General features: G+C 36.7%; 1 protein-coding gene across 4 annotated transcripts in view; it reads right to left on the bottom strand.

The window, feature by feature from the left end:
• The window catches only part of Zpld1 (zona pellucida-like domain containing 1), a 359,152-nt gene that overhangs the window by 2,671 nt on the left and 339,215 nt on the right, over positions 1 to 17,266 (bottom strand). For all 4 annotated transcript variants that reach the window (XM_087576682.1, XM_087576683.1, XM_087576684.1 and 1 more), the window contains 5 exon segments: positions 15,925 to 16,022; positions 14,472 to 14,552; positions 7,616 to 7,787; positions 6,353 to 6,461; positions 70 to 99 (listed from right to left, as the gene is read on the bottom strand). In XM_087576682.1, the coding sequence (XP_087432808.1) occupies positions 70 to 99; positions 6,353 to 6,461; positions 7,616 to 7,787; positions 14,472 to 14,552; positions 15,925 to 16,022 (490 nt within the window).

Here is a 17,266-nt window from a genome sequence, read left to right as displayed (position 1 = left end):
TCAGCTACAGTTTCACAACAGATCACCAAAACATTTTGAAACATAACACTTTTATTTTATTTATCTTACCAAGCTGTGAATTGTTGGTTGGAGTCTCATCTGAGGAGAGATAACAGAAAAATGGAAGTGAAAATGTCTGTGCAACATTTGTTTTTGTGTATTCTGACTCCATAAGTTCTAAACCCCATCCTTATTAATTTTCTTTACCGATCCCTCTCCTGAGCTCCATGGAGTCATGAATGAGAGTCCATAAACCTTTCTGTTTTCCAGTTTTCTACTCCTCCTGTATGGGATTTCACCCTCAAGTCTACAAATACAGTCGCAAAATATTTTATACTGTATTCTTTCCTGCCAACATTGTCTTGCCATTTTCTCTCTGCCAGATTAGTGAGGGCAGGAATTGTTAACAGCTATTACATTTCTTATGGGCCTATAACCTGCCATTTGTTATTCTGCTACAGAGAAATAGTCATTATTTAGTGTCACTCTATTTTAAGTGTTGTGCGTTTGCCTAACATGATCTCCAAAAACACCATTCTGAGATCCAAGAAGATAAATTCACACTTAATAACTGAACAAAAGGCTAAAAAGACCCCTGAGTTTGAGTTGGAGTTCTCTGGGTACCTGCTAAGTGGAAGGTTGGGACTGTTGACTTTCACTTTTCTTTGGTGAACATCTCAGTGGCAATGAGCACATGTACTGATTTCCCCAATCTTACTGCCCAATTTACAATCAGGTTAAAATTAACCTTTCAGCCTGCAACTGGAGTATTGCATGCTCATATCAACATGTACATGTGTGCTTGTTATTGTTACTTAAATCATAAGATATGCATAGTTGATTATTTATGTGTTGAACACTTTTTTTTACAATTAATGCATGTGTAACTATAACATGATTGAGACCATAAAGTGCTATTTCATGTGTTGCCATATTTAGCCCACATGTTAGCTCTGTGGCTTAGATATTATTGCTACAACCGTTTTACAGGTGAGGAAATTTCTGCCTGTCATTGCGTCTATGGCAAAGTAAACATATGCGAGCATCATGATTCCAGTTCAGTCTTTATTTTTTCCCTAAAATAACATAAACTGACCAAGTATAGAAAATATTTCATAGTTGGAAATATTAATCTTCATAAACAAAATTATTTTATATATTTGCTCAGGGAATATATTATTTTTGTTCAGACACTTGATTCTCAGCAAAAAAAGTTTAATTATCCCGTCCTGAAATACAGATTTTGAAGCTAATACGTCATTCACTGAGAGAACTCTTTACACTGTGCATGAGCACTCATTTTGGGGATGATTAACCATGTGCACTGGTAACCATTTGGAGGTTGTCTTACAACGTGCACTGCATTATATTAGGACAAAAAAGAAAAATAACACTCACAGGAACATCCCGAACTCCACCTAACATCTCTATATAAAGTTATTTCCTTTCTCATGGAAATAAATGTGATGAATGGACTGTGGTGACTCATCCAAAAGACTTGCACGTCCTGTTTATAGGATACGCTAAAATCCTTTTAATGTGTTCTTTCTGGGCTACATTTAATCCCTTATAGTTTGCTTTGAGTAAATAGCTCCTTCCTATGAAGTGTCCAGAATGAGGCAGAGATGCCTAGACTCCTCCAAAACACACACACACACACACACACAGACACACACACAGACACACACACACAGACACACACACACACAGACACACACACAGACACACACACAGACACACACACAGACACACACACACAGACACAGACACACACACAGACACACACACACAGACACACACACAGACACACACACAGACACACACACACAGACACAGACATGCACACACACAGACACACACACACACACAGACACAGACACGCGCACACACACACACAACACACACACAGACACACACACACAGACACACACACAGACACACACACAGACACACACACACAGACACACACACACAAAGACACACACAGACACACACACAGACACACACACACAGACACACACACACAGACACACACACAGACACACACACACAGACACAGACACGCACACACACAGACACACACACACAGACACAGACACGCGCACACACACACACGACACACACACAGACACACACACACAGACACACACACGACACACACACAGACACACACACACAGACACACACACAGACACACACACAGACACACACACAGACACACACACAGACACACACACACACAGACACACATACACACACACACACACACACACACATACACACCATTCAGTATTTTCTTCATCCAGAGGCTAAAAGAATATCAAAACTTCTGCATTCACATTACCACCCACTACTGACAAACACAATATCCCGGATACCCCCACTAACACTTTGCACTGGACGAAATGCCCCTGTGTGTTAGGACCAAACCCCTCATGTGAAATGGAAGCACTAGCTCCAGCTTTTAGAGCAGAGAAGATAAAAGCATTGGATCACCATTGCATAGCTGCATTCAAACGATGTACCGTTCCGATGTAGTTTGAAATTTCCTTTGAATAACAGCTTCTGGTAGAGGATTGGTTTCCTGTTTCTTGTTTTTGATATCCTCTAACTTATTGGGTTGTAATAAAAATCATTGTGTAGCCCCAAGGAGGAGGCAGGTATTTTCTGGGAGTGTTAAGTCACCACCCACTTCTGTGTTCCCTCCAGTCCTGTTGGCCTTGCTATGTACACATATGCCAAAAGAAAGGCGTGAAGGCCGAAGGAATTAGTTGAGTTTGAATATTAAACTCAGTGAGATGCACAAAGAATATTCAACTATCGGAGGATTCACAGGGCAGAGGCAATAACAGCAGTACCCCAGCTGTGCAAGCTAGAAATGGCATACACATTGCAATGTGTTCCTTCTCACACCCCATCTAAAAAGCTGTACTAAGTGAAAATATGTAAACAGTACTCACTGGGAAGATATATGCAGAATAAATATTTCCCTTATCTCTGGCAAACTTAAAAAGTGTTTAATTACTTATGTTGACTAATTAGCCCTATATTTTACATTTAGAAAAGCACTAAACTTTAAAAATTTCCCATTGTATAATATGTGTTAATAGTCTAGCTCTGAATTCCACATCCCTTAAGGGGCATCTTCCTGGGTTAGTTTCTAGCAGAGTGCCTGTCCTCTGAAAAGGCTAGTATAAGTGTGCTCTTATAAATTATTAACTACCCCAAAACTTAATGATACTACTTGAAGTTCAAGCTTTGGGTTATTGATAGCAACTTATGTTAGCAAAACAATTAAGTGTTATTGTTTTCCAGAATTTGTACCAGAATTATTCACCACAGCCCATTGTCCACCTTAGAAATGTTATCATTCAGAAGCTTTTATAAGAACACCACAGAAATGTAAAATTTAAGAATTTTACATTTCAAAAAATATGGACTTTTTATAAATGAGCTAACAAGTGGGATAATCTTATCATTGGACAAATATAACCAAGACAGATTTGATTTCACTAAAAAAAAAAAAAAACAAAACAAAAGAGGATTTCTAAGATTTTTTTTCAAGACTTAAGCCAGAAATTTCCCTAGCAAAGATTGGCTTACTTAGTAAATTGAGCAAAACTTCCAAGGATCAGGACTTTGAAGCAGGCAAACCAAGCCTGAAATGAACTTCTCTAAAGAAACCCATCACTGCACCTGGAGGGATAACTTTTAGAAGACTCAAGCAAAACCTTTAGTGAGCCAAGGAAAAAGGATAGCACTGGTCATGAAGCCAAATATTAAGCTTGCATGGGATTTGTCTGAGGGTAGATATGGCTTGACTTCTGGATTCTTGTGGAACCTGAGTGCATGGATCTTGTAGTATTCTAATATTGATAAATTGAACTGTAAGCAATAAGGCCATTGTAAAGATGAACATCATGCTACTAATCAAAAAATAGAGAAATAAAATGAGGTAGAGCAAGACAGAAGGACTCCCAAAATGTCTCAAGGATCTGAAGATGGTCCTTTCAGGCTTTGCCAGTGGAGAAAGCTAAGTTCTCGTGTATCAGATTCTGGACATTCGTGAAGTGGAAACAGTTCACAAAACAGAAAGGAGGAACTCTGAGCACGACAACAGAGGCATTCTGCCAAGTTTCTTGTGCTTCTGGGATATACTTTTATTACTTGGGAGATAGCGTATCAATTAAGAGTCCTTGCTACTCTTCCAGAGTATCTGAGTTCGGTTCCCAGCACTTAAGCCAGGCAGCTCACAACACCTGTGACTCCAAATCCAGTGATATCCATGTCCTCTTCTGGCCTCACACATGTGTGCTACACACAGAAAGATTCTCACTCACAACCAAAACAAGTTTTTTTTAAAGATGAGCTATTTTAGGGAGCTAAACATGGGACAGCTGAAATCAAGAAATCTGGATAGCTAGCTTCAGTAGAGTTTAAGGGTCTTAATTGTTTTTCTTTTGAAAATTATCTTACACTAACAAAATATTTAAAAAATTTTGAGGAGTCTAGATAAAAAGGAAACAAGGTTACTAATTTATTAAAAGCATCCACTCACAATGGACACACAAGCCTCTTCAAAAGTTCATATCTAATAGGAAATTATTGTATATATATTCCATAAATATAAATGTAGTTTTGTTTTATGTACCCTAAAGCAGTGCTAATTTTTGGAAATAGTAGCTCGATTTTCATTCAATGTAATTCCATCAGCATTTTTTTTATGACTAGATAGAGTTAAGACTTGGGCCTTTAACAAACCCCAAAATAGTCATCTTCAAACCATCAGTCAAGTCCTCAGAGAGTAGAGACTAGGTTTGAAATTTCACATTTAATAATCTTCTGCGCTGTTTAAAGATCCCGTTGGCTTTTTTCAATAATAGTATGCTTATGCAAACACTAGGAAGTGAATAATTAACTCAATTTCAAGTATTTTTAAGCTAAAAGTATTTTTTAACTTAATTATTTATCTATTTCAGGAAAACTGGGCTTTTTTTCTATTAAATGGGTGACATTGGCAAAAAGGTAAAGACAATTTAATTGAAAGATAATAACAACCTTAAAGCTAATATAAAATTTAGAAAACATTATTAGCATATAAACCAAACCAAAATTATTCTATCTATTTTTAAGGACATTTGCAATACATTATAAAGAATCTTTAAACCTACCTTTAAAAACTCTACATACCAAACACAAAGAATCATATATCTAGAGAAATGCAGTAATTAGTAGTCATGTGGCTTTTTAGAATAAAATCTAGACCTAGAGTAAAGTGTGTGCAGCTTCAGTTTCTACGACATTTACCACATGTCTCTTTTATCCAATCAGTTCTGGAAGCGTCTAGATTCATACAGGATTAAATCCATATCTTTTGTCACACCTGTCTGTTTTTGTACATAAATGTATGAAAAAAATGCTTGTGTCCATACGAATGTATGTGTACTGACAGTGTTCAGATGCTCACATAAACGTGTGCTTGTGACTGCATATCACTTGGCGGAGAAGGAAGCAATGGAGCAAGTGGTCCCAAACCTGGGCAACTCAACCATGTTTAATAGGATGGTTTCCAAGGAGGTAGAGTTCACAAAAGAAAGTACAGTAGATTAGGAAAGGGTTTCCAGAACACAGAGTGTAACTTTAGAAAAAAATGTTGCTTTTGAAAAAATACACACTTTTTATTTGGAAGTGTGTGTGTGTGTGTGTGTGTGTGTGTGTGTGTGTGTGTATGTGTGTGTGTGATGTACACATGTGTGCACGTAAGTGCTTGTTCCAGCAAAGGCTAGAGGTTTCAGATCTCCTGGATCTGAAGTTACAGGAGATGATCAACAACCACCTACATAGAAATTGAGAACCAAACCTGGATCCTCTGTGAGAGCAGCAAGTACTCTCAACTACTGAACCATCTATCTCTTCAGCACCAAGGAAACTATCTTCCAGGAGTAATTTTTACCTCTTTGTGGCTGCCAAGTCTCTGACAGTGCCTCCTCTGGGTCAATGCAAAACCAGATAACAAGGGAACCAGTACACACAGTCCTTAAAGGTGTGCTACAGTGGGAAGAGAATAAGCAGCAAGTGTAGCCTGGAGCCACAGAAGTCATGGAACATTTGGTGTGTGTGTGTGTGTGTGTGTGTGTGTGTGTGTGTGTGTGTGTGTGTGTGTGTAACTAGGAAATATACAGAAGATAACACTGTCTCTTGAATAAACACTGGGTAAATGGGAAACTGCTGTGATGTTAAAATTGTTCACGAGTCTCAACGCTAAGTAGTGCTGTTTAGAAACATAGCTGCCAAAGTAGCCCACCGTTTTTGTCTCCCTCTCTGACTACATACAAAAAGAGGGTCTTCTTACCGCTCCGGGTGATGATCGGTCCTGCAGAGAGGACCGCGTTTCCAGAAGTGCTCTGCGGGGCCCAAGTCGTCCAGCTCTGCGCATCTCTCCTTTTTCTGTTGCCACAAATCTGAGGTGTTAATGAAAACAAATGAAATTCCACCCCAGCATAAAATTGTTTCTTTATGGCCATTTGGAAAGCAGATTCTTTTGGAAGACATACCACATGTTTAATTTTATTCATTTCCTTCTGTGCATTTATTTAATTACTTTGCATATAAATGCTACAGTGTTTCTTCTCCTAGCTTGGACCACATTTCTTATTTCCTCCTCGCTGTAATTGTGCACTGCCTCATTAGTTTACATAGCTCAACGGCTCTCCTGAAAACGAGCTGTGTTTATCAAACTCGGCCACTTTTATTTCTCTCAAGCCTTTAATAAATTCTTCCTTAAAATGTTGGTCAGCACAGACCCAAAATAAAGTGGACTCTGCTTTTGCCTCTATCTGATCCAGTGAATTAAGACCAAAAAATTCAATGAGTTGAAGAAATAACTTCATATTTGCACATATATTGGGGATAAATATAAACATTAAAGCTAATTTAAATTTGAAAAACTACTTATGTTTGTTCTCTGGTTAATATTAATTTAATTCTGGGGAGCCTGTCTAAATACAAATGTTCTGACTTTCTTAAATTCCCTCCTCACTATATCTGTAGTTTGATGGTGCCTGTATCCCGTTTGATCCAGATCTTTCAGAGACTTTAACTTTTAATTGAAAGTACTCCTGAACCATCTGGCTCTAATTTATCTTCTAGAACCAGCCCAACCCTCCTCATGTTTTCCTAAATCTTCTGCCCCTCCTACCCCATTACATGTGTCTGTAACTTCTGAGCATCCTTGATATGGACTGTCTCTTGATCTTTGCTCTGCTGGGGGTCCATCCATCCTCAAAATCACCAGCCTCTGACTATCCCACCAATTTTCCTCTCCTTTCACTCCTTCTTACTACAATCCATATGCTCATCTGCCTTTGCTACTACTGCTTTTCCTTTGTGTTCTCGATCATTCTTTCATGATCCCGAAAATTAAGCCAACAGAATCCAATTCCATAGTAGTTTCATCACTCCATGTCCAGCTTGGCACAAAATAAACAATTGTAAAATCCTTAATGATTGAACAATCAACTCATCGTTCACCCTGACCTATGACTTTCCTGAGATCTAACAGTCTTTTAGCTTAGATTAATTCAGAGACTTGAAGTAAAATTGCTTATAGACATACCGGCATGAGGAGAGGACAGTCGTCCGCTCTGCAGAGCTTCGTGAGGCAGTGCAGAAAGACAGTGGACATTTTCTGATTCTTGTGTTTCACAAAACGGAAGACTTCAAAGGAAAACCGGCCCCTCTGGCTTCTGCCATTTTCGATGACGGTAGTCTGAGGATCTTTGTCACAGCTATATTTTAGGGGATCAGAAAACAGGGCATCATTGGAAAGGAGTAACTACTTGGGACTTGTGGATTAATTTGAATGGCACGAAGGGTACCCTCATTATGTTTTAATGTGTGGTCACTGATTTTGGTAAGGGCACAAGCAAATCAATGACAAGTGTAAATAGATCGTAAAATGTAAACAGAGCAGTTTCTGACCACAGGGTAATATCAAGTTTAGGAGCACCATACTGTTCCAGGATTCAAAGGACCAAATAATGTAAAATAAACATAAAACAGCCCCTCCCATCACCACACCACACTCACACGTAAACTTTACAGGAAAAAAATTATTGTATATATTTTGTATTATTCCAGGATATTTTAAAATATCTGATATACGATGTAAGATATATTGATATAAGAAAATGTTATTTTAGTATTTTATATAAACCATGCTTTTATTAAGTTAGTACTTCATTCTACAGATCTTTTTCCATAAATATAACAGAGCCCAATCATTATTTTAAACAACAGTAGAATGCTCCAGTGTACACAAAAGCTAGAATTTATTTAGTCAATTCCTAAAGTACAATTGATTGCTTTGATCATTCATTGTAATAAAAAACTAATGAATATTAAACCTATACAAAATATCATACATATATATTGAAGATAATTTAATACATTTACTACAATACCTATTGCATTATATATACATATATATGTGTGTGTGTATATAATATATGTGTGTATGTGTGTATATATATATACATATATATATATATATATATTTGGATTGTTTTCTGCTTGATTGGCAGTAATAAGAAAATATTCCCATATAATTTTAAGGTATACTGTTCATAATAAAAATGAGTTTGTCTGTCTTTTCATATACACTGTAAACTGTGTACTTCCTTTGTCAAATTCAACTGTGGCCTTCCCCTTTCTGATTCATATAAGATTTTCATGTAGCAGGGGAATTGTTGCTGATTTGCAAAATACGTTGCAAGTGGCCATTGCAAAGTTTTAGAAGTATTTTACATATTTCATTCTGCTACTTCTAAAGCTGAGTTATCTGTATTTTAAATTAATATTCAATTTGGGTTTACTATGCTGTGTTGAGTGAAGTATAGAACTGATATTTTTCTTACAATTATTCATTGTTTAGAGATTTTCTTTTCTTTTCTTTTGAATACCTACTCATCCCCTCTCATTTGGAGCACTGTACTTCCCTGAAATCTCCTGAGATCTAACTTCCCACTCGATACTTTGTTTCTAGTCCACTACCACATCCTTTCCTGACTTTGGAACTATTTCTGTGAGTTCTAATGGACCACGCCTCTGCATCTTACTCTCTACCTCACATTTTGCATTTTCTTTGTATCAGCCAGACATCTTTTCTTTACAACATTAGCCTGTGACTTGCTTTTCAAATAATCTTTCCCCCAATGTATTTTAACTTCTTAGTGTATTTCCTCTTAAACCTAAGTGGTAGTTCTGCATTTTATGAGCATTCAAATGACAAAGACATTCTGTTTATTATTTTATTATGATCTCTATATATGTGTGTATATAGATATCATATGTACACATGTGTATCTATTTGTGTGTATGTATATGTATGTGCTTGTGTATGTGTGCTTATGTGCTGTGTATGTGTACATATGTGCTTGTGAGTGCATGTACATGTAAGTATGTGTATGGATGTGTGCATGTGCTTATGTGTGTATGTGCTTGCGTGTGCATGCATATGTGTGTAAGTTTGTGTGTGTGTATGTGTTTATGAATGTACATGCCCACAGAGTCCAGAGGTTGGGATTAGGTGCCTTCCTCAATCACACTCCAACTTACTATTTGACACATATTCTAATTTTCCAATTTCAGTTAAGTTTCCTGAGGGATAAAATCTCCAACTTTTATTACAATCTTGACTATGTCTTTCTTAGTATTTTCTAGTTTCCACTTTAGGAAACATTAAATTTTATGTAGCTCATATTTTCAGTAAGTCAATGGGATGGTATTTTTTTCAGTTTAGGAAAGTATTCTTAAATCATACTTTTAAACAATGTTCTAATGTTTTAGATTCTTAAGGATGGATTTTGTCATGATATAATTTATATATTTTATATAATATGTACACACAATGAAAATAGACATACACAAATACATGCTTTAATTCATTTACTTACCATTTTGTCTGTCATTTCTTCATCAGTTTCCTCTTTTTTGTCTTTATTCTTGTTTCTTTTTATTTAGATTTTTTATTTTTGTCTTCCATGCTTTGTGTTCTATAACTATATGGCTCTATTCATGTGAATATATTCGAGTCACATCTATTTCCACCTTAAATTTTTTTCCAGTTCCCGTTTCCCATCTTCATTGCTTTTCTATTCTTCTATTTTTATTTTCCCAAGTTCTAATAATTTTTTTTGTTCTTTTTTTCAGAGCTGGGGACCGAACCCAGGGCCTTGCGCTTCCTAGGCAAGCGCTCTACCACTGAGCTAAATCCCCAACCCCGAGTTCTAATAATTTGATCCTTGTTACTGAAGTTTCCTTTTAATAGTTTTAAAATTAGTATTGACATGTTCAATTACAAATGTCTTCTATAATATATTTGTGATGAATTTATATTTAAAACGATTATTCTGCCATTTTCAATAATTTTTTTTCTTTTAGTGCTTTGCAACATTGCAAAGAAATGGTTTCTTTGAGATGGTTTCTGCCTTAAGTATTGGGATTTAGCTGGACTCGTTACTTTCAGAGACTTCTAAAGCAAAGTAGAATGGTAAAGACTTTCTTCATGGTTTCTCCAGCTCCAGGGCTCCAGGCTACTGTTTTAGTGACAGAAGTGTTCAACTGCATTGCAATGCTGTAGCTGAATTTCCTCCACCCTGCTGAGCTTTAAGAAATTCAGAGAATTCATTGTCTCTCCTGGACTCCAAGATAAGGAGGGACATTCACTTTTACCTTTTAATGAGTTCCTTTCCTTCCATTTAACAAGATCTACCACTGTGGAGTCTCCAGGAACTCTTGCCAACAACACTTCTCATGTTCCCCAGCCCTGACAACTGTTGGGCCACAGTCCTGCTGCCAGCCTCTCCAATTCAGAGGAGTCTCCTTCTAGCTACATTTCTTAGTCACTTCTGTAATTTGCCATCAGCAGCAGCCCTCTTTTATCCTCTAAAACTTCCAGTAAGAAACTTGAAAGAATTCGGAAGTTGTCACTATATTTACCCCATAAGTCTCATGACCACATTCCATATGATTAATCTGTGATAATTATAGAAAGGTGGGTAAACCAAGAGCGATCTACAGATTCAATGCAATCCCCATCAAAATACCAATCCAATTCTTCAAAGAGTTAGACAGAACAATTTGCAAATTCATCTGGAATAACAAAAAACCCCGGATAGCTTAAACTATCCTCAACAATAAAAGGACTTCAGAGGGAATCACTATCCCTGAACTCAAGCAGTATTACAGAGCAATAGCGATAAAAACTGCATGGTATTGGTACAGAGACAGACAGATAGACCAATGGAATAGAATTGAAGACCCAGAAATGAACCCACACACCTATGGTCACTTGATTTTTGACAAAGGATCCAAAACCATCAAATGGAAAAAAAGATAGCATTTTCAGCAAATGGTGCTGGTTCAACTGGAGGGCAACATGTAGAAGAATGCAGATCGATCCATGCTTATCACCCTGTACAAAGCTTAAGTCCAAGTGGATCAAGGACTCCACATCAAACCAGACACACTCAAACTAATAGAAGAAAAACTAGGGAAGCATCTGGAACACATGGGCACTGGAAAAAATTTCCTGAACAAAACACCAATGGCTTATGCTCTAAGATCAAGAATCGACAAATGGGATCTCATAAAACTGCAAAGCTTCTGTAAGGCAAAGGACACTGTGGTTAGGACAAAACAGCAACCAACAGATTGGGAAAGATCTTTACCAATCCTACAACAGATAGAGGCCTTATATCCAAAATATACAAAGAACTCAAGAAGTTAGACCGCAGGGAGACAAATAACCCTATTAAAAAATGGGGTTCAGACCTAAACAAAGAATTCACAGCTGAGGAATGCCGAATGGCTGAGAAACACCTAAAGAAATGTTCAACATCTTTAGTCATAAGGGAAATGCAAATCAAAACAACCCTGAGATTTCACCTCACACCAGTGAGAATGGCTAAAATCAAAAACTCAGGTGACAGCAAATGCTGGTGAGGATGCGGAGAAAGAGGAACACTCCTCCATTGTTGGTGGGATTGCAGACTGGTACAACCATTCTGGAAATCAGTCTGGAGGTTCCTCAGAAAATTGGACATTGAACTGCCTGAGGATCCAGCTATACCTCTCTTGGGCATATACCCAAAAGATGCCCCAACATATAAAAAAGACACGTGCTCCACTATGTTCATCGCAGCGTTATTTATAATAGCCAGAACCTGGAAAGAACCCAGATGCCCTTCAACAGAGGAATGGATACAGAAAATGTGGTACATCTACACAATGGAATATTACTCAGCTATCAAAAACAATGACTTTATGAAATTCGTAGGCAAATGGTTGGAACTGGAAAATATCATCCTGAGTGAGCTAACCCAATCACAGAAAGACATACATGGTATGCTCTCATTGATAAGTGGCTATTAGCCCAAATGCTTGAATTACCCTAGATGCCTAGAACAAATGAAACTCAAGACGGATGATCAAAATGTGAATGCTTCACTCCTTCTCTAAAAGGGGAACAAGAATACCTTTGGCAGGGAAGAGAGAGGCAAAGATTAAAACAGAGACAGAAGGAACACCCATTCAGAGCCTGCCCCACATGTGGCCCATACATATACAGTCACCCAATTAGACAAGATGGATGAAGCAAAGAAGTGCAGACCGACAGGAGCCGGATGTAGATCGCTCCTGAGAGACACAGCCAGAATACAGCAAATACAGAGGTGAATGCCAGCAGCAAACCACTGAACTGAGAATAGGACCCCCGTTGAAGGAATCAGAGAAAGAACTGGAAGAGCTTGAAGGGGCTCGAGACCCCATATGTGCAACAATGCCAAGCAACCAGAGCTTCCAGGGACTAAGCCACTAACTAAAGACTATACATGGACTGACCCTGGACTCTGACCTCATAGGTAGCAATGAATATCCTAGTAAGAGCACCAGTGGAAGGGGAAGCCCTGGGTCCTGCTAAGACTGAACCCCCAGTGAACTAGATTGTTGGGGGGAGGGTGGCAAGAGGGGGAGGATGGGGAGGGGAATACCCATAAAGAGGGGGAGGGGGAGGGGATGTTTGCCTGGAAACCGGGAAAGGGAATAACACTCGAAATGTATATAAGAAATACTCAAGTTAATAAAAAAAAAGATTCAATAAAAGTTTGGCTGTAGCAAAAAAAAAAGAAATGTGGGTAAACAAATGTCTGATCAAAATGATACATAATCTTTCCACTTTCGAATAACCACAGTGAACCTTTTGGCTTATAGTGGCTTTTGATGTAAGTGAGTCTTACTATATACAAAGTTATGTATGTCAGTTCTTAAGCTTTACTTCTTAATATACTTACATTTTTTAATCTTCAGGAATGAAAGTATCAAGAGGACAAAGGGGCAAAATTATAAAATAATTTCCGTTTAATAACTCACCACACAATAGCTGCACCGATGTGAACTCCTTGACTGACTGATTCTCTGCTATTCACTGGGTCACACTTTTTATTGCTGTGTATGCAATTTTACTCCTGTGCCTTACAATTTTACTAAAACTGAGAGACTACAATATCATAAATACTGAAAAATACACTTCTAAGTTTGGAAGGGTCAAATCAAACAACATGCACTCCCTTAAGTCTTTTCATAGACACTGACATTTTTTTTCCTCCAAAACCTAGCTGAGTTTAACATTTCCAACAATCTAATATATTAAAAGTAGTAGTTTGGCCATATCCTCTGAGCACCATCTTAACGTTGATTAGCCAATAAAGCACATTCTTTGGTTTCCCATTATGCTTCAGTCGTCATGTGTCAATAACTGCAGTGATCTGAGCCAAGTGCACTTTGCAAGTGTGATTAGAAGACATTGCTTATCTCTCAGGCCTGTCCTGCTGTCAGATAAAAATGCTGAGAGGAAGCTGGAATGATTGAATGGCTTTATGATCAATGTCTCCTTTCCTTAGACATAGGTTGCATTCACTCTATCACTGTCTATTGGGGAACCAAGTTGAAGTTATTGGTTCTGGTTAAAAAAAGGAGGGAAGTAGCATACTTTCATATTCAATACTGATAAATGAACAAAAGTGCTTTGGGATCTAAATTTTCCAACCATTACTTTAGTTTTACTGTCCTTTTGATGTATGATAAGATGGTATACTGCCAATAAACAATACTGTCCTGTTTCTCTCTTTTATTGAATATGATAATCTTACTGTTTTCAGTACATAAGACCGTGAAATATCCCATATCTCCTAAACATGAATGTAACATTGTTAGTAGATGTAACTTAGTTACAATTCTCCTTCTACAACAGACTTATTTTGTGTTGCAAACTGTTTATAACTTTCATACTGTAGTATACAAGTTCAAATTGTAAAAGTTCCAAGTGAGGTATAAATTGTTTGTCTGACCTTTGTACTACATTTTAATTATCTATAATGGGGTCTTTGGTTTCAGAACAAGACTTAGACACCTACCTAAGGAAGAGATCATAACGAGTCTCATCATTTGGATTCCCAGATGGGGTTGTGTAGCAATAATCCATTAATACATTCCATCTGCAGGCAGAAACAAACATGATCTGATGTCAGAGTCCTCCTAGAGTGTTGGTAATCAATCCAAAGAAAGCATTAGCCAAATTCTTAGCATGTGAATTATGTTTTCAATATTTGCTATTTACAAAAGTTTGTTTATTAAACATTTCTCTAAAAACTATGTATTTAGAATTTTGCAACAATTGGCAAGTGGAATGGAGGTGAATGTCTCAAATAACAGGAGAGAAGGCAGGTGGGTGGTCAAAGCAGGAAGGAACAAAACTGCAAAGTGAATTGCACTGCCATACAGCTATGTCTCAGTATAAATCATACTGTTTAAGGAAGTTACCATAAAATTGTAGTCTAATAACATGTAAAATGTGTTTGGTATATGTATTGACTCAGTAGGGATAGCAGTGCGATTTCCTGATAGCATTTTATTAGTAGAATCCATGAGGGTATATAACTGTCTTCCATAGGGTTATAGTAGAGTAAGATTTATGACTTTCATCATCACCAGTGATATATATATATACATATATATATATCCATAGTAAATAAATATAAATGAGAAGAAATTCCTACACTTGGTAAAATGATTGCATGCTACACAACCAATGCTTAGAGGGACAGGAGAATGTGAAGTGACACCACACTCCTACAGTATACAAGTCTCCTGCAGAGTCCCAAATTTAAAACATAGTCTACACCCCCCTCTCAAAAAAAAAAAACACCATCTGTTTCATAGTTGTAAAGGCTGAAATGGATCTTCAACTTTTAAGTTCTCATGTAAGAGTCATGTTTTGGTTTTTTTTTTTTTTTGGTTTTTGTTGGTATTTTTTGCTTTGTTTTTGTTTTGTTCTTATTTTAAACAATGTCATGATATGAGAATCCCTTTCAGTTCTGAGAGGTTTCTTTGAGGGTTCTTTTTTTTACTAGAAAGTTAAAGGTGAGTTTTCTAGACAGAATAAAAAATACTGGTGTTGGTTGTTATTTATTTATTTGCAGAGTTCTTTCTGAAAACTGTTTTATATAATTTTAGTACAGATTTCTACCATGACAGTTAAAAAAATCACAGGTGTGTCAAATGTCATTGGACAAGTTAACTTTCGGATGAAGATATATAGAACATTCTGGTATCCCAGTAGACCTCCACATGGCCTCTTTCAGTAACTACTCCTGTGTGTTTATGAGAAGCCTTGCCATTTCCCAATTAAGGACATAAAATGAGTAGGACTCCCTTAGCCCTTATAATTTGTGGTTTATTTTTATCAGTATGACTTAATGGTGTGGCAATGACCATATAGTTCAAGTAAGACTTCAAAACGAATAAGCTAACATTATGACTGGGGAGAGCTAAGAAGTTTAGCTAATCAAGGTAAGAGTGCACAATTACCTGCCATCCAGATTAGTAGCTTGCACAGCTGCAAACACTTTAGTTTTCAAGGGTAATCCTATACTCGGGATAATTAATTGCTCTCTGTAGGTTGAATCCTAATGATGAAATAATAAATAATCCAACATCATTATCTTTCTATCAATAGAAACTTTATTACTTAAACCTGTTAAAGAAACAAAGATCATGCAAATCAACATATATTTACATAATTGACTCCAAAAGGGGTTTATTTCACCCTCATATTGGCAAAAATTCTCCAAATGTAGATGAATACATAAAAGTTGATTTTGGTGCATATATTATCTTGTTTGCAGGACTTAATCACATAGGATGGTTAATTTTCAGTATATGTAAATTATATTCAATAGTTAATGGTTAGTATTAGTTTGTTTAGTATTCAACTACCAATATTGTGTTGATTTAAATTAGGACTCCATTTACTTTTATTGATCTCTAATTAAAATTTTCTCTAATTAGATGTGCTTCAACTGAAGCCTTTCACTGCTGGAGTGTCAGGTGCTCATTTTGGGTAATCTTTTATTTATTTAGAATCTCTTCTCATCTGATAATCAAAAGTTACAAAAATTTAACTTAAAGACAGAAGGGGAGAAGAGAGACAGACAGATAGACAGACAGACAGAGATAGAAACACAGAGAGAGAGACAGAAAGACAGAGACAGAGGAAGACCAACATAATCTCTGAATTGTCAAAGTTTCTGTGATAAAAGACTTGTCCAAAATTTCCTTTTCCTCAAAAATTTTATAGCAGTTCTAAACAACATGCCTATCACCCCCCCTCATCACAGTGAAGTTGCAAAGTAGAAATTTAAAAGATGTATCTATAAGCTGATGATAAAGAGAAATAAAGAAAAGTAAAAAATGCCAAAGAAACATTCCTCAAAAATCTAAGTAGCTAAATCATTTAACTTTCAAAACTTTGTTTTCCAAAAATTAATAATTGGCTGTTTTACAGCAAAATCATTTTTCCCATTCACTGTGAAATTTTAGTCTCTAAAGGATATGGAGCATTTATTTGGTTTTGTGGAAACCACATATTTAAATTTTTAACATTACAAAAATAGGGTTTGGATATAGACATTTGAAGGAATTGTATCCATGAGGGCAACATTCCATTTTTGATCCAGATACACGAGAGACTGAATGCCACATTTGGGGAAATGTTAGACCCTTTATTTCTAATTATCATCTACACATATATGATAAATAGTGATGGCTTCTCTAGCCATTGCAGATAGCGAGTATCTTTATTCATATTTCTGGATTTCTTTTCCCGTGTCTTCAAGAAAATTTCAATGCATTACCCATCTTGCTCTCACAT

This window comes from Rattus norvegicus, chromosome 11 (genome assembly GCF_021556685.1).
Source record: "Rattus norvegicus strain SHRSP/BbbUtx chromosome 11, alternate assembly SHRSP_T2T, whole genome shotgun sequence".
Classification (NCBI taxonomy): domain Eukaryota; kingdom Metazoa; phylum Chordata; class Mammalia; order Rodentia; family Muridae; genus Rattus; species Rattus norvegicus.
The sequence above is the reverse complement of the archived record's forward strand: the minus strand, read 5'-3'. Positions and strand labels throughout refer to the sequence as shown.